The 24906-nt window shown below is 39.3% G+C and overlaps 1 protein-coding gene across 1 annotated transcript in view; it reads right to left on the reverse strand.

Annotated features, from left to right (window-relative positions):
- Nucleotides 1-4970: 4970 nt before the first annotated feature.
- Nucleotides 4971-24906, reverse strand: part of LOC102869375 (E3 ubiquitin-protein ligase RNF125-like) — a 79497-nt gene continuing 59561 nt past the window's right edge. Inside the window, exon 2 of the mRNA XM_006881036.1 lies at nucleotides 4971-5486. Within this exon, the coding sequence (XP_006881098.1) occupies nucleotides 4971-5486 (516 nt within the window). The remainder of the gene's footprint in view (nucleotides 5487-24906) is intronic.

The following is a 24906-nucleotide window of genomic DNA, read 5'->3' on the forward strand; positions in this document are numbered from 1 at the left end:
TAGAACAGGACTGACGTGGAGATTGGGTAGAAACAAAGAAAAGAGGGGATAAATAATGTGCACGGAATTGAAACAGATGAGGGAGAGAACTGTATAAAAGGAACATATGATTAGGTATTATTGGCATGACAAGAGTCCAGAGTAAGAGTTACATAGTAAAGTGGTCCATGGGTGAGGGGACTGTATAACAATGAAAGGACTTTTTTCCCCCCAAGGAAAAAGCAAAACTTGAGGCAGAGGGAGATGGGGAAGAGAGGGGGAAAAAAAGAAAAGATGAATTGGATATAGAAAATCTGTTGTCAGGGACCTCTCCAGAATGCTGAAGAGCAATGACGTTGAGTCTAGAGACTAAGGTGTTCCTAATGTAGGCCATGCTCTTCACAATTAGTTGCTATGCATCAGAAAGCTGGGCAATGACAAAAATTACATAAGAGGAATAGATGTCTTTGAGTTGTGGTGCTGGAGAAGAGTATTGAGCATACAATGGACTACCAAGAGAACGAACAGATATGTTTTGGATAACGGTAAAACCAAGCTACTTCTTGAAGGAAGAATTTTGAGGCTTTGTCTGAGTATATTGCCAAGAGGTACCAGCTTTTGGAGTAAGATTTATGCTTGAAAAGGTGACAGGACAGCGCAGGAGAGGAAGAACCCAGAGGAGATGGACTGACACAGTGACTGGGGTAATCAGGTTAGGTGTATAAGAGACGGATTTTCTCAGAACAGAGCAGGTTCAGGGCTATTGTGCATATGGTTGGTATGAGTCATTGTCAACTAGATGACATATAACACCCACCACCGTCATCAGTTGATTACTGTACAACAACTATCAGTTGATTACTGTATGAGCTTAATTACAGAAGAATTACCTTTGAATTGTGGTGTTGGAGTACTGACAATACAATAAACTGTCAAAAGAACAAACAGATATGTCTTAGAGAAAGTACCTCCAGAATTCTTCTTGGAGGGAAAGATGATAAAGCTTCATCTCACATATTTTGGGCATATTGCTAAGAGAAATTATTCCTAGGAGAGGAACAATATGCTTGGGAATTTTTGGAAGAAGATGCCCCTCGACGTGGTAGATTAACACAGTAGCTATAACAATGAGCTTGAGTGTTTCAGATATTTTTGGATGGCACAGGATAGGACAGGGTTCAGGTATATTGTTCATAGGGTCACTATGAGGCATAGTTGGCTTGATGTCACCTGATGACAACAACAACAACAACAATCAGTTCCTTCTAAGTTAATTTAAAAAACAAAAAGAAATTCCTAGGTGAATCTGATTCCATCAGGTGGAAGAATGAACCCTTTCCTGATACCCTGGAAACAATTAAATAAACTTTATGAGCAGCATTTAGAGAAAGGTGGTCTTGAATATTTAAGTGCTTCAGTTGGCTGTCTAAACAAAAAGAATGAAGTTCTTCAATCTATGTGGACTTAGAAGAAGACCCTGAGCCTGGTTAGACAAGACCTTGTATAAATCTTCTATGAACCTTGACAGATACCTTGATTTAAGTATTTTGAGACCCAGCCAAGTCATGCTTGGACTCCTGGCTCATATGAACCATGTGATTTCAAGCAACTAAGTCTGTTGGTAAGCTGTTAGAAAGCAATAAAAAATTAGTACGTCTTCCTTCACAAATTGTTTCATGTTGGAGCATGTTAGATGCAAAGATAGAAAGGATAGCAAGCGTGATTAGATAGGAGTTAAGGAGATGCACTAGTCAGGACAGACCATGTGTGTTTTCCCATGTACCATGTCCTTTGCACATTGGCTGGGTGGTTTTCTTTGCCTTATTCTCCCCTTTAATTCCTGCATGTTGGCGCTATATTTCATTTTTACTCACATTTTATTGACCAAAGCAAATCACTGGCTACACCTAACTTCCAGTATGAGAAGGATAAACCAGAAACATCTGGTGATCTGTATTAACAGTGTGCGTTAGTCATTTTAGGTTCTTATACAAGAATTCTACTTAATGAGAACTCAGATCTCCTAATGTATGCCTAATCTCTTTCTTTTTTTATTCCAAATTTTTTTTAAAAAAATTGCAAATATTCTCTGTAAGCACATTTCTTATTTAGAATGAGATGCTGAGACAGAACTGGGAAGAACATTGTGGAAGGTAACATTCTACTGAGTTAATGCTGAGCCTCTGATGCCAGTATCCATGGTGGATAGAAAATGGATTTGAACCCACAGTTCCACAAGAACTTCAATTGTCCTGACTTTTTTGTGTATTCATATTTTCCTGTCACCTCTCTTTTCATCTCTCCTGAGAGTCAATTGGCTTCAGATCAGACAGAAATGACTCTATGGGTATTCAAAGAGAAGTGTTGGGAAAAATTTGAGAGATATTCTAATAAAAATTGCCGCTCTGTGTCTCGGAGTGGAAGATATAAAAAGTATGAACATGTTTCCATAATAAAATTCAGTTTACTTATACTAGTTAGTAATATTACCTCCACTTTAAAATCCCCAGGACACTTTTTATCTTTTGATCACTGATCTAAAGAGGACAATTATTATTCTTCTACATGCAATTTTTTTAAAAAGAGAATGTTTGATTTGCTCTCCTCCCTCAATCATCAAAATGATCTCTTGGAAAATAATTTTAAAGAATTTTACTTCTCTTAGGGTTATTTACATTTCATTCTTTAAGGTTAAAGGGAATCTATGTGAAAATCATTTCAGGCATAAGCAAAGATGTGAAAGAGAAAAGTGTGGGATGATGACACTAGGTGAGGAATTGTTATATTAGTTGTTTTGAAGACCACGTATGATAAAGGGAGCCAGGAAAGAGATTTGGAAGGAGGAGAGGAATGAACTTAAGAACGTGGCAAGTCCATGACTGCGGGTGATTAAAGAGCTAGAAATGGAATTCTGAGCTGAGTGAGTAGATAGGGAAGGAAAAGATGAAATTAGAGAGACAGTATCATGAAACTCAAAGAACAAGGTGGGGGGAACCCACTCAAACTCATTGCTCTCTAGCTGGAACTGATTCATAGCTGGCCCTTCTACTGTTTCTGGTAAACTGACTCCTTGGAATCGCTGGCGCATTTGAACTGCCAGAAAAAAACACTCTCATTGGGTTAGCTCTGTAACTACCAAAGGGCTGTGCGTATCACTCCAAATGAGGAACGAGTCAAGCTCCACAGAGGAAGCTCTCGAGAGCAGGAAGGTCAGGAGTTCTCCAGATGCACCAGGAATTGGAGACCACTGCTAACCTGCGTGAAGCTTTGGGGCCATAGTCATAGGGAGTGATGCTGCAAACCCAGAGGTTTCACCTATCTGCCGGGTTGAATCTGCCAGCTGCATGGTCGGCGAAAGATGGACAATCTCCCATGAAGATTTATAGCCTCAGAAAACCTGCTGGCAAGTTGATTTTGAGTTGGTTCCAGCTAAACGGTAACGAGCTTATCAGATGCACTCATGTGAGAACTTAACGAGAGTGGGGGTTGAAGTAGAAGGTACAGGTTGTTGTGGTACCAGCTGATTTCTAAGAATCTGTTGGCACAGTCGTTAGACAGGAAGTTACTTGGTGAAAGATAGGTGGTGGGAAGCTACCAGCGCTATAATCTCGTAGGAAGCTCATCTACAGAGAAGAGATTATGAAAAAAGACCAAAGTCATGTGAAATTTAAGGAAAAAACAGTCTTCATGCCTATTTTGGGTAAGTGGGTGAACATGAGCTTGGCAGAACAGTGTCCTACATCCTGCATTTGAACTAAGTGGAAGGACAGTGGGTTCCAGCGAGTTCCCTTGACAGCTTCTGTCACATTCCTGGAGTCTCCAAGGAGTCATGCTGCCAACTCAAAGGTAGACAGTTCTGATGCACCAGCTGCTCCGAAAACCTGCTGGAGGCTCAGTTATGAGTTGATTCATATTTGATGAGGGAGGGAGAGAGAGGGGGGAGGAGAGAGGGAGAGGGAGAAAGGTAGGAAGGTTGTCCCTACATCGTTAATATGCTTGGCTGTTAACCAGACATGTTGAAAGTTTAGTGCCCAGAAGCACCCCAGAAGAAATACCTGGCTATCTACTCCCAGCTCGTCAGCCATTGAAAACCTTAGGGCGCATAGTTCTATTCTGACACACACAAATAGGATTCGTTCTGGTTACGGCAGGTGTGAGGGTTAGAGAGAAGTATCTTTGTTGAAGGCAGTATGACACTGGGCAGGTGATCTGGCCTTGTAATGTTTGTGAATATTGACAGGACATGCACAAATGCGGAATCAGCCTTACTAGTTTTGGGACATCCGTGTTACCATCAACATGATTTTAATGTCTCCTTTCGTAGTTACACGTGTGGGAAAGATATTTCACAGAAGTTAGGGAGAACCATCTTCTTTCATTCACCTTTTGGAGGTCTCAGGGCTCAGGCTTAATTCTCTCTCACCCCACCCTGGTTTTTGAGAAACACATTTTACGTTTGGGGGAATTTACCATTTGTTCCATAGAAGATTGGTTCATAAAAGTGACTCCCCTGCCCTTAGCTGTTATCAGTAGAACTGGAGGCGGGGCTTTTAGCCACATGGCTGGAATTGATAGACCAATCTCCTTCTCTCTTCTGTGACGTTTGTAAAGAGTCTTTCATGATTGGCTGAACATGAGGTATCTCTGTGACAGCTCTATACAGGAAGAGAGACAATAAAGACAACCTCATATGCAGTCAGTCGATGAAAATTTTTGTCTGGAATAAATTTAGTGCATCTCATAAAGTTTTTATAGATGTTACCTTTCAGATGCTTAGAATGTTATCATCTAGCCCAACATTTTTCTGTTCTTGATTTTTTAAAAAAATCTTTGCCTGAAAAAGAAAGACACTTTTTTTTTTTTTAAACACGTACTAACATGTAATTGTGTAGGACATTTTTGCCCCCATCCAACATTGACAATTCCCCTCCAGTTGTCCAAGCAACATCTCAAAAAATGGTGCTACTGTGTGATCTCCTCCTCTTATTCAATTATGTGGTGTTTGGGTGATTCACATATTCAAGAAGGGACCGGTCTAAGACTCTTCGGATCAAAGCTTCCTCAATTATATTAAAGTCTATGAAATCATCATAAAACAAAGTGTGACTGACTTGTAAGTGTCTTATTAAACTGCCGTTGAAGCTGTTGGCATTCTCATTAGGTATTAAACGACAAAGTGGACAGAACACAGATCTCCTTTCTGATCTGTGCTGAGCAACACAATGATCTAGCAAGCTGTCTTCATCCAACTCCTTCTCACAAAATGGACACACACACCTTGTCTCTCCGAGTTCTTGTAGTGGTCCATATTTATCTATGTATTTTTGACAAGTCCTTATGTGTGCCCTCATTTCACTGAGGCAAACCCGGGTGTCACACTCGGTACAATTCCGGTACTCTGACTTCATTCTTTTGGCTACATCTGTGGCTGGCACTCCTTGGGAAGGGAGGTAAGTCCGGCAATAAGGACACGTCCACTTATTGTTCTTTAGGCTGGTAGTGATACACTTTTAAGATGTTTTTCTCTGTCTATTTTAAGCTCTTAGCAGAGTTGTTTAAATGAGTGATTTTCTTTTTCTACTGGTTGGTGTTCTTTCCTAAGGGATTTAATTAGAGTCTTCCACAAAAATCTGACAATTAGTGGGCTTTGCAATGGAATTAATGATTTGTATCTCCCCTCGGCTACAACATAGCAGCTTCAACAGGTTCCTCATAAGCAAAAATAGAAGAAAAGGAAATTCAGAAATGAAACACTTGACTGTTCTCAATTAATAGAACAGGTGACCCTAAACTCGGCCTTTGGCAACTAGAGTTAAGGTACTTACACATTCACCTTTGAGGGGGATACAAAACAATGCTCAAAATGTGTACTCAAAGTCTGTCACAAAAGGACACTTATGAGATAAGACCATTGATATATACAGCTAAGGAAAGAGTTACACACAGACTCTATGTTGGAGCGTTAACCAGGACGAGAAGGGAGGGGCAGGGGAGCAATATTCAATACACAGATGAGTTGGATGGAGAGAAAGGCAATATAAAAAAATTCAATTTTATGAAAAAAAATTTCCCAGTTTAGGAGATATATGCTCATTAAACCTTTTGTGCTGGGTTCTTGATGATGCTATACTCTAACCCCTTTTCCCTCCTTCCTTTTAATGAAGTTTGGCTTTTCTCTGTCTCCCTCACTCCCTCTCTCATGCTCAAGCCTCTTATCCATTTCCTATTCCTCCCTCCTTCTCCTTCAAAGGTCTTTTTTCTTTCTTTCCTGTATTTTGGGAAGGAGTGCTTGTCCTTAAGGAAACAGGGGTTCCGAGGCAGCTGCAGGGGAAATATGTACGTGCCAGGTAAAAATATATTCATATCTTTCCACATGGGTGGTGCTTGATGAGCCCAGTTTAATGTCCCCTGGGTCTGAGGAGTTGTGAGACTCCACAGCATATTTTATTATTTAATGGGAAAGAGAGTGCTCTCGAAGGGGAGGCACCGTGACATCCATAATTCTTCTTCTTAGTAAAAACCAAAACAAAACAAAAAACCAGACGTGTCTTAAAAGTTTGCAAAGAGAGAGAGAGAAAGGGAATTTTTCCCTGAAAACCCTCGACTCTCTTAAATCTTTGGAAGTTGAATGCTCTGATTTCTGCTAGAGAAGATTCTCTTTAATGGATAGCACAAGGTAGTGAAAATATTATGTGCTTTTAAATGTTTTGTTCCCCGGGAGAGAGAAGGTTATCTACTGGGTCACAGAATCATACCCTTTTTTGGGCTTCCACCCTCACTACTGCATCCTCAACAAGGAACAGGAATTTTAGGAACTAAGATTCATTAACACACACACACACACACACACACACACACACACACACACACACGAAAAAAAAGTGTCAAGATGTTCACATAAGGTTTTGAATTCCTAAAGCCATGTCCGTGGCTCCTTTGCTAGCTGGCTTTGAGGTGGGAAAGTGCTGAGATGGAGAAACTCTGTGGTGAAGGAAGCTTTCTTGGTGGCTTCCAGAGGCACGAGCAGGGAGATTCCCAGTGGAGGAGGCCCTGCAGTCACATCTCAGAGACTCCGATTCTCCTTGGTCTCCAGACACATAGAAAAGACCAGACAGAGAGACCTTTAGACTTGACATTTAATTCTTGGAGCAGAGAAGGGTTATAGGATTTAAAAAAAATTTTTTTTAGAAAAAAAGGAAGAACTGTTCTGGGAACCAGAAAATGGTGAACTTTCCTAACAGTACCGTTTGTTCATGGAGAGACATCAGGCACGTGAGGCCACTTCATCTTGGTGTGTATCTGTTCTTCTGGAAAACACAGGTGATGATCTCTGTTCTGCCTGCCGTCTGGATGCTCCAGGCCTCTGGTAGTGTGGGAATGAGCTGCTTTCTGTCTATAATTCAAAGTACTTTGTAAAAGGTAAAAGTCTACAACTGAGTACTCTCTTTATGCCCAGCCCAGCCCTGTGCTGAATTCGTGAAGGAATAAAAGCCCAAGAGCTACAGATCATAGTCCTTGGACACCTGAAACAAAGCAAGGAAGAGCAGGTGGAGGCAAGGAACGTTCATAAAATTTACAGTCGTAGTCCCCAAACTCTCAGCAGCACAATGACTGTGTGGAAGTTACAATAAATGACAAGGAATCACCCTATTTCATTGTCCAACGGACCCACTTTTTCTGTATTCCTTCATATTTTAGCACCTCTAAATTCAGAGTATATATATTTAGCAAGTAGTTAGAGTCTGATTCACTGTTTTCTTAGTAATAGCATCATGTATTTTATAACTGTGGAATCTTATAAAAAGAATAATGCCACATCAATGAGACCCATTGATATCAAATCCAATGTTGGAAAGAAGAATTTTAAACAAGTGCTACCTATGTTCGTGAGCATCAAAAGTTTTGCAAAATAAGAAAAAGGAAACATTTCACATCTTTCAACTTCAAGATCATTCAATTCCAACTTTTAGTGCTACCAAATGATATTGGTTTGTATTGTATGTTTGTTTTTCTGTTTAGAAATGAATTGATTCTCTCTGTGTTAAATTCTAGAAACAGAATGATGTGGATAGGTGAGGCAAGAAATTCAGTCAGAAGAAAAGGGATATATTTGGGTTTGGAGCTATGAGCTGTCATCTCAACAGTGTTGAGCCTTGATTACTTCTTTTTGGTATTCAAGAAAACTCATTGTCTTTGGACAGAAACCAAAACATGATGATCTGGATTTTTGGAAGCTGTAAATCACGCGGAGGAGATTGCCTGTCTTCCTCCTAGGGAGCATCTGGTGTATTCAAATGGCCAGAGAGGCACCCAGTTTGGGTTATCAGCACAAGTCCCTGCCAACTAGGCCACCAGAGTTCCTTGGTACAGTGACTATGTGTCCCCTCTGTTTTCTTTTGATATTTCTTGCGTGCTCAGGGTTTTGTTTTGTCTGGGGTTTTTTTGGCAATCATTTGGTATTGGATTTTGAGGATTAAATTTTTCCTCAATTCTTTCTTAGAGTGATTTTTTCTTTTCTTTTTGGGTTTGTAATCCAAAGGTCTCAGCACAGTTCATTATATGTAGTTTTTATTTTGTCTTCTTGAGTATTATTATTTTGTCTTTCTCTGGGTATTCTATTCAGCTCTCTTTGTTTCTTCTGTTTTCCTCAATAACTCTAAAAGAGAAAGTTTCACTCTGTATTTTTAAATCCATTTTGCTCTTTCTTTCTTGTCTTCTAAGTGACCTTTTGTTTTCTTTAAATGATGTTATTTTCTTAATGTCCTCCCACAGCTCATCTAATCTTCAGTGACTATTGGTGTGCAATGCCCAAATCTATTTTTGAGATGATTTATAAGTTCAGCTTGGATATACTCAAGGTTGTATTTTGGCTCTCTTGACTTTTTCAATTTCTTCAACTTCAATTTGAACTTTCATAAAAACAACTTATAATTTTTTTCAAAGTTGACTCTTGGGCTTATTTTGATTGCTAATATTGAACTTTTTCATTATTTATTTTCACAGATGGAGTTGTTATGATCAGGAGATGTATTGCACTGAGAAAGTCTATAGTTGTAGGGATCTCTCTAAATTATTTAGTATCAATTGATGTCATTTTGAGGACTAAGGTGCACCCAGTTCATGCCATGGTCTTTTCAATCACTGCTATGCTACTGAGAGCTGGACAATGAATAAGGATGACAGAAAAAGAACTGATGCCTTTGAAATGTGGTGCTGGAAAAGAGTGCTGAATATCCCATGGAGTGCCAAAAGAACAATGGGCTCAAGTATGTCAGAGATTGTGAGGATGACACAGATAGGACAGGTTTAGATCTGTTGTTCACAGGGTCACTATGAGTCGTACTGAAGTTGACGGCATCTAAAAATAACAACATCTGATGAAGTCCATACATGTGCTGTGGTTGCTTAGTGGCATTAAGTGAACTATGACTCTGTGGACAGTGACCCTAAGAACAACAGACTGAAACCTTGCCGTGTATCGCTGTTCTTACACTCTCCACCATACTCAAGTCCATTGTTGCTGTCACTGAGTCAATTTACCTCTTTGAGGGTTTTCCTTTCTTTTTTTCTGACCTTCTACTTTCCCAAGAATGACCTCTTTTTTTCCCCCAGGACTGTGTCTGCTGATAACATGCTCAAAGTATGTGAGATGGAGTTTCACCATACTCATCTCCAAGGATAAGCCTGGAGATACGGCCTTGGCTGTGTTTCCTCCAAGGCAGATTTGTTTGTTCTTTTGGCAGCCCCCCAAAATACTTTTCACTAGTGTTAGGATTCAAAGTCATCAATTCTTCTTTGGTCTCCTTATTTATTGTTCAACTTTAACATGTACAGGAAAAAACTGAAGATGTCATGGTTTCAGGCAAGTGGACATTCGTCTTTAAACTGACATTCTTACCCTTTGATTCTTTAAAAAGGTCTTTGATGGTGAGTTTGCACAATGCAGCAAGTGTTTTGATTGTTTGATTGCTTCTTCCATGGGTGCTGATTATGAACCAAAATAAAATTCAATCATTGAAAATTTTTTTGTAAAATGTACTTGCCGTAAGCCATTGGTCTTTTAAAAGTCTATTCTTTGGTCTCTGGGCTTATTTCCAACACCAAGGCCACATATCCAGTTGGGAGCTGTAGTGTTGAGCCAGAGGCCTAGGTTCTTTGGCGGTTCAAATCCACTGGTGATTATAAGGGAGAATATGGGTAATCTCCCCCTGTTCTATTTATAGTCTCATCATCACAACTGAAAGTCAGTTATAATCCATTTGAGTTTATAATCAGCAGTGAGCTTGAGAAATGTTTTGTCTGTTTCAAACTTTTAAAAAATTTTTAATACTGGTTTATTTACAGAATTTGAATACATTGTTTTTCACACTGGATTTTTCCATTTCCTTCACTCCCCCCTCCGCTGTCAAATTGTATGACCCCTATGATTAACTCCTCCCTCCCATCCTCACCCCTCTGCTTCATGCCCCCCACCCCTTGTATCTTCCTACTCATTCTACAATAATGATTTTATACAGAATTTATCTTTATGGGACTGAGTTAGTTCACTCAGCAAATGCTCTCCAGTCCCTCCCAAGTTAGGTAGTTATTTACAAAATAATTGCTCCTGCATGCTATGCCATTCTACGTGAATGTAATAATTACTCAACTCATTCAATTTGTAGTTTTGTGGCCAGTCAGCACTAAATATCAATGAATCTGGATTGCATATTCTATCAAATTCAGACTACAGAAGTTGATAAAGACTTAAAATGCTTTATATTTGGCATTAGTAGTTGAGTGTAAATTTGAGTAATCTTATTAACTGGTGTTCTTTGTAAACGTATGGACTTTATCCTATTGTTGCGAGCACTGTATTTCAGGATACATCTCCTCTTTGCTGGCAGTGATTACAACATTGGCCTAGTGGTGAGAAACAGCATGGCAATCCTGAAGGCACGTAGTTTGAATCCACCAGCTGCTCCACAGGAGGATAGGCAATCTCCTCTTGTCCAATTAACTGTCTCTGAAAACCCACTGAAAGGTCAGCTATGGGTCAGTTCTGACTCAATGGTACACTACAACAATAAAGAATATATTTTTGTTCATAAAGTTGAATTTCTATTTCAAAGCCTTTTGATTTAGTTGAATGAGTGTGATTCAAAAGGGAATTCAGCTAATACAAAAATACCAAATACAGCCTGCTGATGATATATTCTGAAGAGTCTGTCTCCAAGGGGAATGTTTTCTATTGTTTAGGGCTATCCTCTGCAGACCTGATCCTGAAACTTATTTTCTAACTAATAATTTTCATTTTTCCATTATTGAGTCTGAATGCTGACCATAGACTTTTCTTGCAGGTGGTGCTAAATAAGAATGTTGATGCATTTATTTTGGAAGCCAACAGGGAATGCTGTTCAGAACTTCAGCCAATCTCACTTGATGCTGCACTGTTCTTATTAAAAGATTAAAACTTGCTTTTGTTTGACATTTTACAAGATAATAAGGAAGGGGAAATTTCTAGAATAATATTGCCACATTATGTCTTCTTCATTTGCTGCCCTATAACAAGCAAAGTACTAGTTAAATTCAAGGGAACACTATACGAATTCGCTTGAAACATGAGGCTCTCCAGAGCTACATAAGCAGCACTGGAGTCTTTGAATGTAGTGGGGACCTTTGTTTCAAAGAATGACATTTAGATTGGAGAGAGGAAGTGGTTGGGACATTTTCTTTGGCACATTGTCTGGACCTCTGGAGTAAATATGAACAGTGATGAAATCACAAGGAAAGGTGGATATATGAATTTCTCCTAACAAATAAGGCAGTTTTTAAAAAAGAAAGAAAATGTACTAGTATTATGAAGATGCCATTTGACTAGAATACATTGTGTAGGGATGCCATGAGTCGACTATGACTCAAAGCAACTCTATAAACATCAGATCTGAGCATTACCCTACTTGCACCATCCTCGTGATTTCTGACAGGCGTCAGCCCATTGTTACAAGTCACTGTGTCAATTCATTTTGTTGGGATTCTTCTACTCCTCTTTCTCTGATTCTTCACTTTTCTCAAGATGATGTCTTTTTGGCAAAGACTAGCTCCTCCTAACATGTCCCAAAGTGTATGAGATGACGTTTCACCAATCTTGTCTCCAAGGAGAGCCCTTTCGTGCACTTCCTCCAAAGCAGGCTTGTTTGTTCTTTTGGCAGTCCATGGGGTATTCAGTACCCTTCTCCAACATCACAACTCAAAGGCATTCATTCTTCATCCACAATCTTCATTAATCATCAAACTTTCAGATACACAGGAAGTAATTGAAAAGACCATGCCTTGGATCAGGTGCCTTTTCGCCTTCAAATTGACATCTTTAACACTTTGGAGAGGTACTTGACAGTAGATTTTCCTAATGCAATACATCTTTTAATTTTTTTTTTAAATTTCTGGTACCATGGATGTAGCAGCAGTAGTGTTTAGAAATTAAAAGATGTCATTCTTTTTTCCTGTTTTTGTTTGTTGTTTTGTTTGTTGTTGTTGTTTTTTTAAGGATTGACGCCATATTGGATGCCTTATCATTGGCTTCTTTTGATGTAGGGTAGTTTTAAAGATAGTGAACATCAGTGTGTGTGTATAAAGACGAAAAGCAGCACTGGTATGTTTACAGTAAGCCTCAAATATGTATCCTCAGCTCTCTCAGCCATCATATAGACCAAAGGAACCACATGATGACTCTAGTATAACTGATACCAGTAGGTGACTCCATGGGTGTCATTGCAGACTTGTCCTCTGTGGGAACTCTTAGCTGACACAATCCTCCAACCCCTCAGTTAGGACTTGTTATAGATTAAATTACATTCTTAAAAAATAACTGTTGTGATTTCTGGTAGCATAGGGGTAAGGAATCATCATGCCGCTAACCCAAAGGCACACGGTTGAAATCCACCAGCTGTTCCATGAGAGAAAGGATAATCTCTTTCGTGAGACTTACACCTTCTGAAACCTTGCTGGAGGATCAGCTATGAGTTGGTTTTGACTCCACAGCACACAAAAACAACCTGAGGTTAGAGAGCTCTGGTGGTCTACCAGGTAAGGAGTAGTACTGCTAATCCAAAGTTAGGTGGGTCAAATTTCTGAAGTGCTCTGAGGGAGCCAGATAGACAATCTCCTCTGGTGATAATTATGACCTTGGAAAACCTACTGGAGGACAAGCTATGAGTTAATTCTGACTTAATGGCAATGAGTAGTAGTCATTCGCTTGTGGTTATAATTCCATTTAGTAATGGGATGCCTTTGATAAAGTAATGTGCAAGATTCGTAGAGTTTTTCTTGAACCAAACTCTCCTGAGCTAGAAAAGAACAAGTAAGTCGGCAATATAGAAAAGATACAAATAAGCAAGCAAAGAGAAATGTAGGTGCCAAGGCAGGTGAAAATTTCCAAGGAACAGACAAAGACCTTACTCCTGAGCTGACATAGAAAGAATTCTGTGCTTGGAACTTGCGTTCTGGATTCAGACTTGCAGTTTCCTAAGCTGTAAGAAAGGGAACTTTGGTGGCATAGTCAATGGGGAATTGTGCTGCTGACCCAGAGGCAACACCTTCTGGCCATTCAAATCCACCAGCGGTTCTTGGGGGTGCAGAGGGGGAGATGGACAGTCCTCTTCCATGTGCTTACTGTCTTCCAAAAACCTACTGAATGATCAGCTGTCAGTCAGTTCCAACTTAACGACAACGAATTGAGTCATCATGCCAATGTGTCTTGTTGGGAATCTTCTGCTGTTCTCTGATACTCTACCTTACTCAGACTGATGTCTTTCTCCAGGGGTTGGCCACTCATGATAATATGTCCAAAACATAACAGATGAAGTCCTATCATCCTCACATTCAAGGAACATTCTTGCTACCCATCTTCTAAGATGGATTTACTTGTTTTATTATCATTCTGTGGCACATTTAGTGTTCTTGGCCAACACCACAATACACCAACATCAGAGGGCCCAGAGGTTTCAGGTTTTTATATGTTGGACTGCTAAGCAAAAGCTTCGTGATCTGAATCCACTGATATTTGGGAGAAAGAGAATTGGACTTCTCCTGTCAGGATTTACAGTCTTAGGAACCCAAGGCACAATTGACATTAGTCAGGTTTGACAGTGGAACTCTGGCATAGGCGTACATTAATTATGTGACTAGAAATTGGCAGTTGTTCTACCTGCTATAGTCTTGCATTTAGTCTCTTTCAATAGGTATTAAAATTTAAGCTATTTAGCTAAATAAAAACTATTTTCATGGAAAGGTTAAGCTATTTATATACTTGTATTAGAGAGATATTTTGCTTTTCCTGTAGAGATTTATCTTTACTTTAAAGATGATACATAAACTAAGCCATGAAAAGAAATGAGGAAAAGGAGACGTGGAATGGTAGATCAGAAGAATTCCACTTTCAACATCTCCGTTTAATGAGCCTGCAATTAGATGGGGATTGTCAACACTGCATCTGCCAAAGCTGAGATTTTCTTCCTTTCTTTTGGTGGAGATATGGATATTAGAATGGAAGAGAAAGTTAGGAGGGAAATTTCAATGATGGGAAGAACAAGCTGTTTCTGTGTGTTTATGAACAAATTAAAGGTAATTGATAGCCCTCTGAACATTCAGGTGAGCTCACGTCTGGAAACCCCCTGGCAGCTCTTTGCAGTATGAATCAAAGAACTCAATTCATTAACACATTTTCTTTCTTTAATTCCTAGTAAATTAGTAAACTACAAAAGTAAGCATTTTCTGAAATTTAAAAAAATTGCTTATTGCTAGCTATTAAATACTCAATGGTCTTTACCTCCATAAACACCCTGGCAATTACATAGACTTGAGTTAAACTTTGAAATAAATTATACAAGGTATTACAAATATTCTGATTCACAGACTTGAGAACACTATTTTGAAGGCATTCTGAAATGGGAGAAATCGATGTGGAGATGCTTCTGAGTGTCTGTGGTAAGTGTTTGGAAGTGTTAAAGAGTGTTGGTCCGTTTGTCACCATGGGAGGTTAAAGTCAAATAGAGAACCCTGGCTGGATTCTTAAGAATAACTTTACTTACGTTGTATTGTGATGAGATGAGATGTACTGTGCATCCCTTTCTGAGGCCCAGATTGACTGGTTAGGTTTAACGATATTCTAGATGGAGTTCCCAGGTGATGCAAATGGCTAAGCCCTGGGATGTTAAGTCAAAAGATGCAGTTGGAGTGCACCCAGAGGTGCCTTGGATAAAAGATCCGTTTTCCAGCCAGTCACTGACAATACCGGACGCACAGCTGTCTGCCCACACACGTGAGGTTGCCCTGAGTTGGAATTAGTAAATGGAAACTGATCAAGAGGTATCTTCCTTCTGAGGAGATCTAAACCCTGGGTGAGCTAGGTCTTGTACTATTCTCACTATCTTGAGAAGTTGACTAAAAATACAGCTTCACAGTGATCCCTGAAAAAGCTTCTGGTTGCTTTTCATGGGGGGGGGGGGCTAATGAAAACCCACCCCAGGGTCAGCTATGGGTCAGTTCTGACTTGAGAGTACACAGCAACAACAGCAATGTAAGTAATAGATAGTGACTCTAACAAAGGGCTTGAGCATATTAGAGAGCATGAGGTTGGCACAAGATGCGCAAAGTTCAAATCTGGTGTTGATCTAAAGGTGGCATCTGCCTACGACCTGGCCCTGCCTCTGAGACTTGTGTCTATTGTTCCAGAATGCGTGCTCAGGGGAAGTGTCTTTCCTCCGACTTTGAGTTCATGTCCACGTGCCCACACATCTACAGTTGGACATGCATTCCTATGGTGTCAGGTTGGTGTGCTTCCACCCATATGATTTCTCTGTAATTGTTTTAACACACATTTTCAAATTTTCTTATTGGCCATGTGACTGTTTCTATTCAAATATCACTGCATACTTGACAAGATTTGGAAGCTTCTAGAAAAGAGTTCCTGGCTCATTGGCCCTGATAATGGACTGAGTCATTTGTTTGATTAGAACATCCACCTAAGGCAAGGGGAAGAAAGAGGTGAGCTCTAACTTGGAGCAGTTATTTAGTGGAACAGCTATTCCAGGGACCTCTGGCCAGGACTGCCTCAGGTGAAATGTCTTCCTGCAGTCACTTCTGTTAGCCTCAGTGGAAAGCTAGATCTGTACCTCGGGCACTGTTGTCACTGTTGATAAACCAATGGACAATTTCTGAACTACAGGCTATCCTTGCAGCAATGCAGATCAAAAAGTAAACTAATTTTGAAGAAAAACAAAGCCATAGGTCCTTTAAAACACAGTGTGATGATAAAGAAATGTCTAACAAATCTCCCATTTGTATGTGACATTTGAGAGGGAATTCATCAAGGCTTTGTGGTTACTTTTAAATGTGGTAGTGATGACAAACTATGAATTTAGCACTAATTGTAAGGAATATTATTCTAAAAATAATATAGGTTACTTTTTTCATTAACACAGTTACCGAAGTGTGCCATTCAGCCTTTAAAATATATAAGCTTTCCTTTCCACAATTATAAATGTGGAGGCTATGGATGTATAAACCCTGAGAAGTGAATAACATCAAGAGAGAAATGCTAAATACTATGACAGAGATGGAAAATACCACATTGGTGCTGGCCGTCCCACGCTCAGCAAGGGCTTTTGGGTCATTCATCTTGCCTTTGATTTGTCTGCCTTTTCACTTCAAATAGGTTTATAAGTTTTTAGCTGAAACCAATTAAAGAGAGCCAATTGGCAGGGTTAGCACTTGTGGTGTTTATGGTGTGCATTGTATTGATTTATGCGGCTCGGCAGCTACAGTGAAAAGCAAACTCTATGGAGAGGAAGGGAAACCTCATACTGGGGAAGCCTGACAGGGCACAGGATTATTGCAAGGACAATAATGAACACCACCATAAAGAAAACTGCTGATGATGCACGATTAGGCAATAAAGAGTACTTAAAAAAAAGAAAGAGAAACCAATGGCTACAGTTTAATGACAAGTAATTATGCAAGATGCTTAGTATCAATTGACAATGTGGGGTCCTTTTAGTTGAAATAGCAGAAGAGGATACAGGGAAGGGAAGCACAGTTACTGGCTGTGTTGTAGCTCTTTATTGTTTATCACACTGAGTAAAGTCCTAATTTGGATACTCAAGGGAATGAGTCCATGGAAGGTATTGTATAGTATGTATTGAGTGGTGAGGAAACACATATACATAAATATCTTACAATATTGGAAATAACCAGTCAGTCATGCAAATAGTATCTCCTTCCTAGCTTCTGATGTTGTTGTTGTTAGGTGCTATTGAGTTGAGTACAACTCATAGTGACACTATGAAAAAAGATCTGAACCCTGTTCTATAACTAAATGTTCATGAGTTTCCAAAGCCCTGTTGTTTAAGAAGTGGATGCCAATCCTGCTTCTAAGCCTGTCTTAATCTGGGACATCTACTAAACACTGTCCACCATGGGTAACTATTACGGCATTTGACACACCAGTGGCACAGCATTCAGTATCACAGGAACCTCAAATTATCTCAGTACAGCAAACTGACGGACAAATATTGTACCACTTAGAACAGTGTTCCTCCCAAAGACAACTAATAGCAGGCCAGAGGGCCCAACTAATTTTTAAACACAAAGGACTGCCCACAAGGTCCTGATTGTCTTAAACAAGAGGCTTCCAGCCCACAGCTGATTGTTGACTAAATCCAGGCAATCAATCAGCTTACACATGATTGTTAACAAAACAAAAACCGACTCAACAGTTTACACTCAGCTTTCAACTAAATCAGGAGAACCTACCCTCCAGAATCCAACTGCTTCACACTTGAAGCTCCAAACTGGAGATTTAGCTACAGACATTTCTTAGTTATTTATGTAGCACAGCATCATATTGTGTCCTCTCCCAGTCTCAGCTCATCTTTTCCTCTTTTACAATGACATCATGCTCACTCATTGCCATCAAGGTAATTCTTTCTCGTAACAACTGTCTGTGAGGTTTTCAACATTGTCAGTCACGTGAAAGGAGGACTGCATGCCCTCCTCTCTCAGAATCTCTCATGGATTTGAGCCATAAAACAGATGTGGCCGTTGAGTTAGTGTCATAACTTCCTATGGACTATGCCACCAGAATAATGGAATATTGGGACTTAATCTGGCTCCAGTATGACTTCATGTTAATATAACGGAAAATATCTTCAGAGTTTCGGTTTCTACTACCTGTTAACAGACACTAGAAGTTTAGACTTCAACGTATATGACAAAGTTCTGTTGGAGTGACAGTGTGAGTATAGTCATAACTTTTTTTGGTTTGCATACAAGTATTCATACACATTATGCTACTTTCATTTACATTGTGCTTTTCATAATCACATTTATATAATTATTCATATACATTGTTTCATTCATGCACATTTTGTTTTATACAATCATTTCTATACATAGTGTGTTTTGTAGAATTACTATTGTTGTATGACTTATATCACCTTGTGTCATCAAGTTCCCATTGCACCCTGCCTCTTCCTTCACACTCATTCACCCTCTATTCTCTGCTATTCTTGTGATCCCCTCTCCCTTCTGCACCTCTTTCCCCTTTTGAACGGTTACACGTAACTTGTTCCTATTTGCTAATTGCAATAGCTGTCTTGTCCTCATCTCAGTTCTTCCCTGGGTGGTCCTCCCTGTCCTGTCCTTGCAGTGTTCATTATTTGCACTTGTGTTTCTGTCCTCCACAACCCTCAATCTCTCATCAACCCTCCTATTTCCACAGTAGCAAGCTTATGCAGTATCTGTTCTTTTGTGACTGAGTTACCATTGCCTTTTGTCTGTAGTCCTTTCGGGCACCAAAATAAAAGAAAAAAAAATCAAAGGACATAAAACTCCCTCATTACAGCTGAGTCACTTCTGACTCTTAGGGACTGCCTGGGTCAAAATAGAACCCGCAGGGTTTCAAAGGCTGCCCATATTCGCAGGAGCAGACTGCGATTTTTCTCCTTTGCAATAGCTGGGAGGTTTGAAATGCCAACTTTTCAGTTAGCATATAAAACACTTAACCACAGCACCATCAGGGTTGCTAAGATGCAAGCTTAAGAAAATCAGGAAGGAGAATGGAAACTTTTTTTTGACAAGTCTTATGAAGTCTCATGGAGCCCAAAGCTTTGATTAGTGAAGAAAAACTGTTAAAGCAAGTAAATGAGCAGTTTGGTCCAGGCAGTAACTCTGGCTAAGTTGCAGTGTAAGACTTGATGATTTAGTGTTAAACTTCTCAAAGACAGGTGAGTCAGGTGCAGCCTTGATTATTTGTAACGACAATAATAATTATGATGATGCTAATAGTCTTATTTTGCCTCTGCTTAATAATTTATCCTCTTTTTATTCTAAGTGCCATAATATATATTGACTCTGATTATCAAAACAATCCTGTGAGGTTGTAGGTTAGGTGTCATTATCTCCCTCTGAAAGAGGAGGAAACAGCCCCAGGGAGATGAAGTGATTTATTGTGGTGACTGATAAGTGCATGGGAAAAGCAACTAACACTGACTGAGGAAGTTGACTCACCAGATCCCAGACTGGGTACCTCAAAACCAGTTATCAGGGTATGGTGTGTTATAGAAGAGGAAGTAGGGCTAAGACAGGTGAAGTCACCTGCCCGCATGTCAGTAATAAGGATGAGCTTACACTAAGGCTACTCACCCCCATTTTCCTCTCCCACTTTTGTTACATGATAGACATTTTGTTAAAAACAGAGACTATTAGCTACGAATTCAAGTCAAGCTGGAGAGCAGAATATCATCTGGGAAAATCCCGTTTTAATCCAATTTAAATACATTCTCACGTCACTCCTTCCTCAAACCTTTCCCTTCCCACTCCTTTCATTCATAGATAGTTTATCTTCTTTTTTGCTCCCCAAACTATGACCACTGGTAGATTCGAACCACCTTCCATTGAGTTGACAGCACAACTCCTTACCTACTCAGCCACTAAGTACCATTAGACAACAGACATAAACTTGGACTTTCTTGGACCAAAGAGGACAATAATTCTACTGATGTTAATGAGCTGAGCGTGTGTGTGTGTATGTGTGTGTTGCACTACATGAAATTTGGTGACAACCATCATTATTCTTTCCCTGGGCTTCTCACGAGTAAGCTGGGTTTTACTCTTCTGTGTGTCTGTCTTCCTTTTGCAGGGATTAGCGTATCCAGGTACTCAGTATATGTCTGTTAAATACATGAATGTAGGCTGAAGGCTCACTTGCTCCTCTTCTTCCTTTCTTTTCCTGCTTCAACTCCCTCTGTTATAGGTAGTTTCTGGTTCTGCTAGCTTTCTGTCCTTCCTTCAGTATCAGTCATGACACCCCAATGTCATTCCTCTCAGACAAGACAAATTCAGTAGCTGGTCTTTTCTCGTGTTCATCTTTCTTTTACATTCCTGCTTTGCTGGCCAGAGCCCCACTAATGCAGAAAAATAATGCAGCAAATTTGTAGGTTGAGTTTATGGAATTAATCTGTTGAATAAAAAAGACAATTACTTGTATAATAGTGTAATTTTTTTTCTCCGGTACCTGCAGACAAGGAAAAGGGAGCCCAAAAAAAGCAAACAAAATTAGAGAACAAAATGAAATCTCTGAAGACATTAAATTGTGTTGTCCAGAAAACTAATGTTGGAATTTGTACCCTTTTACCTGTAAATAGTCTTCTCTTAGGGGAAAAGTGTTTTGCTGTGCAAAAGTGTTCTACATCTAATCCTTCTCTGAATATCTTATAAAAGGAGAAAAGCAGACACAGACATAATAAGAAGGTAGACATTATATAATGGTGGAAAAATAGGCAACTATAAACTCTAGAATCCCAAGGATTGCCTGGCAGCTACAGTAACTTGAGTGGAGTTCCTAGTAGTATAAGTTGATAATTCCTGGCTACAAACTGAATGGTTGGCAGATCAAACCCAAACAAAAGTGTGTAGAAGGAAAGTCTGGTGATCCACCTCCAAAAGCTTCCAGCCTTGGGAATCCTATGGAATAATTATGCTCTGGGCACTAGGGGCCTCAGCAGTCGGGATCAACTTGATAGCAACAAACAACAACAACAACAAAGGTGAAGGAGATGCATCCCCTGCAGCCTGTGCTTTAAATTTAGATTTCTACCCTGAACTTAGAAAAATATATTTCTGTTCTTTAAAGCCACATGTGTGTGGTATTTTGTTACAGCAATACTAAGAAACTGAATCACAAACAGTAAGAACAACACAGAGGAAATCTGCCACAGAAATTTTCCAAGATTACTGTGATTATATTTGGTGTACATATTTCAAGAGAAAAGGAAGAAGCAAAGTTGATTTAGATGCTATGTTCAGAGTTGGTAGATATAAAAGATGTGATTCAGTTATGACAGCTTAAAATATTTTTTATACAACAAACTAACAAGACAAAATAAGCATGCTTTTATAAACCGAACCAAAACAACACTGTCATATAGTCAGTTCCCACTCAGAGACTCCATTGCAACCAGGTGTTCCTTGGAGGCAAAAGTGGTGAAGCTTCACCTCATGCCTTGGATGTGTTTTCAGGAGAGAGGCATCAGCTTAGAAGGTGGAGAGTCAGTGAAGGAGAGGACAGCCTTCCATGAGAGGGATTAGTACAAAGTCAGTGGTAATGGACCCAACTGGAAGATGACAAGAATGGCACAGGCTAGAAGAGTTCGGATCTGTTGTTCATAGGGTTGCTATGAGCCATCCTCTATTCAACAAAACTTAACAACAACAAGAGACCCCACTGGACAAACTGCCCACTGGGTTCCTGAGCCAGTACATGTATATATAGAAACTCAGTTTCATCATTCTCCTGAGAAGCAGCTGGTGGCTTTGAAGTGCTGACCTTTTGACTAGGCATGGGATTCTTTAACCATTATTCCACAAGGGCTTCTTTAACAAGGGGGATGTATCTGTAAGTTTTTCCAAAAGAACTCTGGTGACATGATAGTTAAGTGCTTCATTTCCAGCTGAAAGGTCAGAGCTTAGAACTCACCAGTAAGTTCATAGAAAAAAGGTCTGCTGTGTGCCATCAAGTCAGGACCAACCTATAGCTGACACGTTTCAGAGGCAGTTACTGTGTAGGAGGCATTGCACATCCTTCTCCCTTGGAGCAGTTTAATGAATTGAACCACATGTCCTTGAAATTGCAGTGCAGCTTCTTACCACAGGCCACCAGACCTCCCAAACCTAGGACTTGTGATCTAGTAATCTAGAATAAAATAAAGATTTTAACCTTGGAGGAGTTCAACTCTGTAATGCAGGGTAGCTTGGAATCCACTTGACAGTGATAAATAACACCAATCTATATAGGAGTGATTAACTAGGTCTTTTCTGGACTTTTTGTGTCACCTTCCTCTTTACCCTTTATTCCTTTTTCTCCACACTTCATTTTTATGTTGTCTCTATGTATTCATCTTTTCTTGTTATTGTCTCTATGCCACTTCTCCAAGAGATGAGAATTTTATTCTTTGTTCACTATTGTTTTCTCAATGCTAGAAATACACAGTATCTGAATTAGATTAGGTACTCCATCAGCTTGAGTTAGTTCTCCATTTCTTTCAGCTTGAAAAATTCCATGACTTCTTTCTTATTGGTGTTCTAAATCTAGATCTTTGCACATTCCATTATTATATTTTGCTTTTATCTTCTAAGCTTCCCTTTGAAATCTTATGTTCAGATCTCTTACTTGATACTTTCTTCCCTTTGTTTTGCCATCTTTACAGTCCAGTGCAAGTTTCAGAATCTCTTTTGATATCCATTTTGGTCTTTTCTTTCTTCCCTATTCTTGTAATGATCTACATGGATAATGTCCTTGATGTCATCCTACCTGTGAATTATTGACTATGTAAAGACATTTGCATGTCTGTATCATAATAAAATGTAGATAATATGGAGAAGAATGAGAATTCCAGAACACTTAACTGTGTTCATGAGAAATCTATACGTACACTAAGAAGTGGTTGCCCCAACAAAAGAAGAAATGCCAAGAAAGGTATTTGTCAGGGTTGAATCCTTTCTCCATACCTATTTGATCTGTACACAGAACAAATTATTCCAAAAACTAGAAAATATGAAGAAGAATGTGGCATTAGGATTGAAAGAAGACTAATCAACAACCTGTGTTATGCACATAATACAACTTTATTTGCAGAAAGTGAAGACTTTAAGTACTTACTGAAAAGATTTAAAAAAGTTAAACCATCAATCTGAATTGCATCTTAATATCAAGGAAACAAAAATCCTCACAACTGAACAGTTGGAAACATTATGACATTGTGATACATGCAGAAAATATTTAAGTTGTTAATGATATTGTTTTACTTGCATGGTCAACCAGTGCAGCAGTCAAGAAATCAAAAGGTGTGTTGCATTGGGAAAATCTTGTGTCGAGGACTACTTTAAAATGACAGCAGTCCAGAATAAAAGGTGCATTGCAAAGTGGACCTGGAAAGGAAAAAGAGAGAGGGAGGAGATTAAATTGTGCAACGACGAATGATTAAAAAAAAAAATAAGAAAATGAATTGGGAGAGGAGAATGAGAGCAGGACAGAGGAAAATGTGTACCAATGAATGAACGAAAATGGAACTTTTCTGTAAACTTTTATTAAAATCATAATAAAAAAAGTATATACAAAAAACCACAAATATTTTATTCCTTTTACAAAATGAAGAATGTTAATTTAAAGACTAAAGTGTGCCTGATCTAAGTCTTGGCATTTTCAATTGTTTTATACGCATGTGAAAGTTAGACAGTGAGTAAAGAAGACCAAAGAATTGATGCCTTTTGATTACGCGTGTGAGTACTGACTATGCCCCAGAATTCCAAAAGGACCAAAACCCTTTCTTGGAGGACATGGAGCCAAGGTGCTCCTTAGAGACAAGGATGTTAAAACTTCATCTCACACATTTTGGGCATGTTGTGAGGAGGGGCTAAGCCTTTAAAAGATGTCACAGTGAGAAAAACAGAGGCTCATTAAAGAATAGAAGACCCTTAGTGAGATGGATGGCACAGTGTCTGCCACGGTAAGTTGAGCATGGCAGGAATCAAGATTATGGAACAGGATAGGTGAGCTTTTAATCTGGTGCTCCCTATGGGGGGTCTCTGTAAGTCATGGTGACATCACCTAACAATACCACCACTCAATGAATGAGCTTTGCTTTAATGAATGAATTTCTTGTCTCCTGAAGAAATAAGATTCTTCTATGGCCACATGACGGGGACATTGGCCATTGTTTGTGACCTACAATATCACTCCATGTAGCAGAATGCCCTCAACCCACTGTTAGCCTTTATCAGTCTACAGTTTTTTAAATTTCAATTGTGGTTTTTATGAAAGTTTACAGAAAATTGGATTTTCATTCATTTGTTGAGCATACTTTCCTTCCTTCTCCTTCAGTCTACTTACTTTTTTATTTTTAATATTCACTCATTGTGGCACAATTTCTTCCCACCCATTCCCCTCCTATTCCTCCAGACCTCTTTGCAGTGTATCACTTAATCTAAACTGTTGTCATACATGTGCCTAATCATATGTTCCTTTTAAACAGTTCTTTCCTTCATCTGTTCCAATGAAGTGTTCCTCATCTATCCATTCATTTCCTACTCTCCTCCCAAGCCCCCATGTCAGTCCTGCTTTATAACAATGGTGTTACGCAGTATTTGTCCTTTTGTGTCTGAGATATTTCACTCATCATAATGTCCTACAGGGTCACCCATGTTGTATAATGTTTTATGAGTTCATTATTTTTTTCAGTAATGCATAGTATTCCATTGTGCGGATGTACCATAGGTTTTTTCTATCCATTTATTTATTGATAGGCACTCGAGGTGCTTCCATCTCTTTACTATTATGAATTATGTAACAATAAACATAAGTGTGCATACATCTGTTTGAGTAGTGGCCCTGGT

Source organism: Elephantulus edwardii, unplaced genomic scaffold, assembly GCF_000299155.1.
Source record: "Elephantulus edwardii isolate Elephantulus edwardi_28Jun2011 unplaced genomic scaffold, EleEdw1.0 scaffold00011, whole genome shotgun sequence".
NCBI classification, from domain to species: Eukaryota; Metazoa; Chordata; class Mammalia; order Macroscelidea; family Macroscelididae; genus Elephantulus; species Elephantulus edwardii.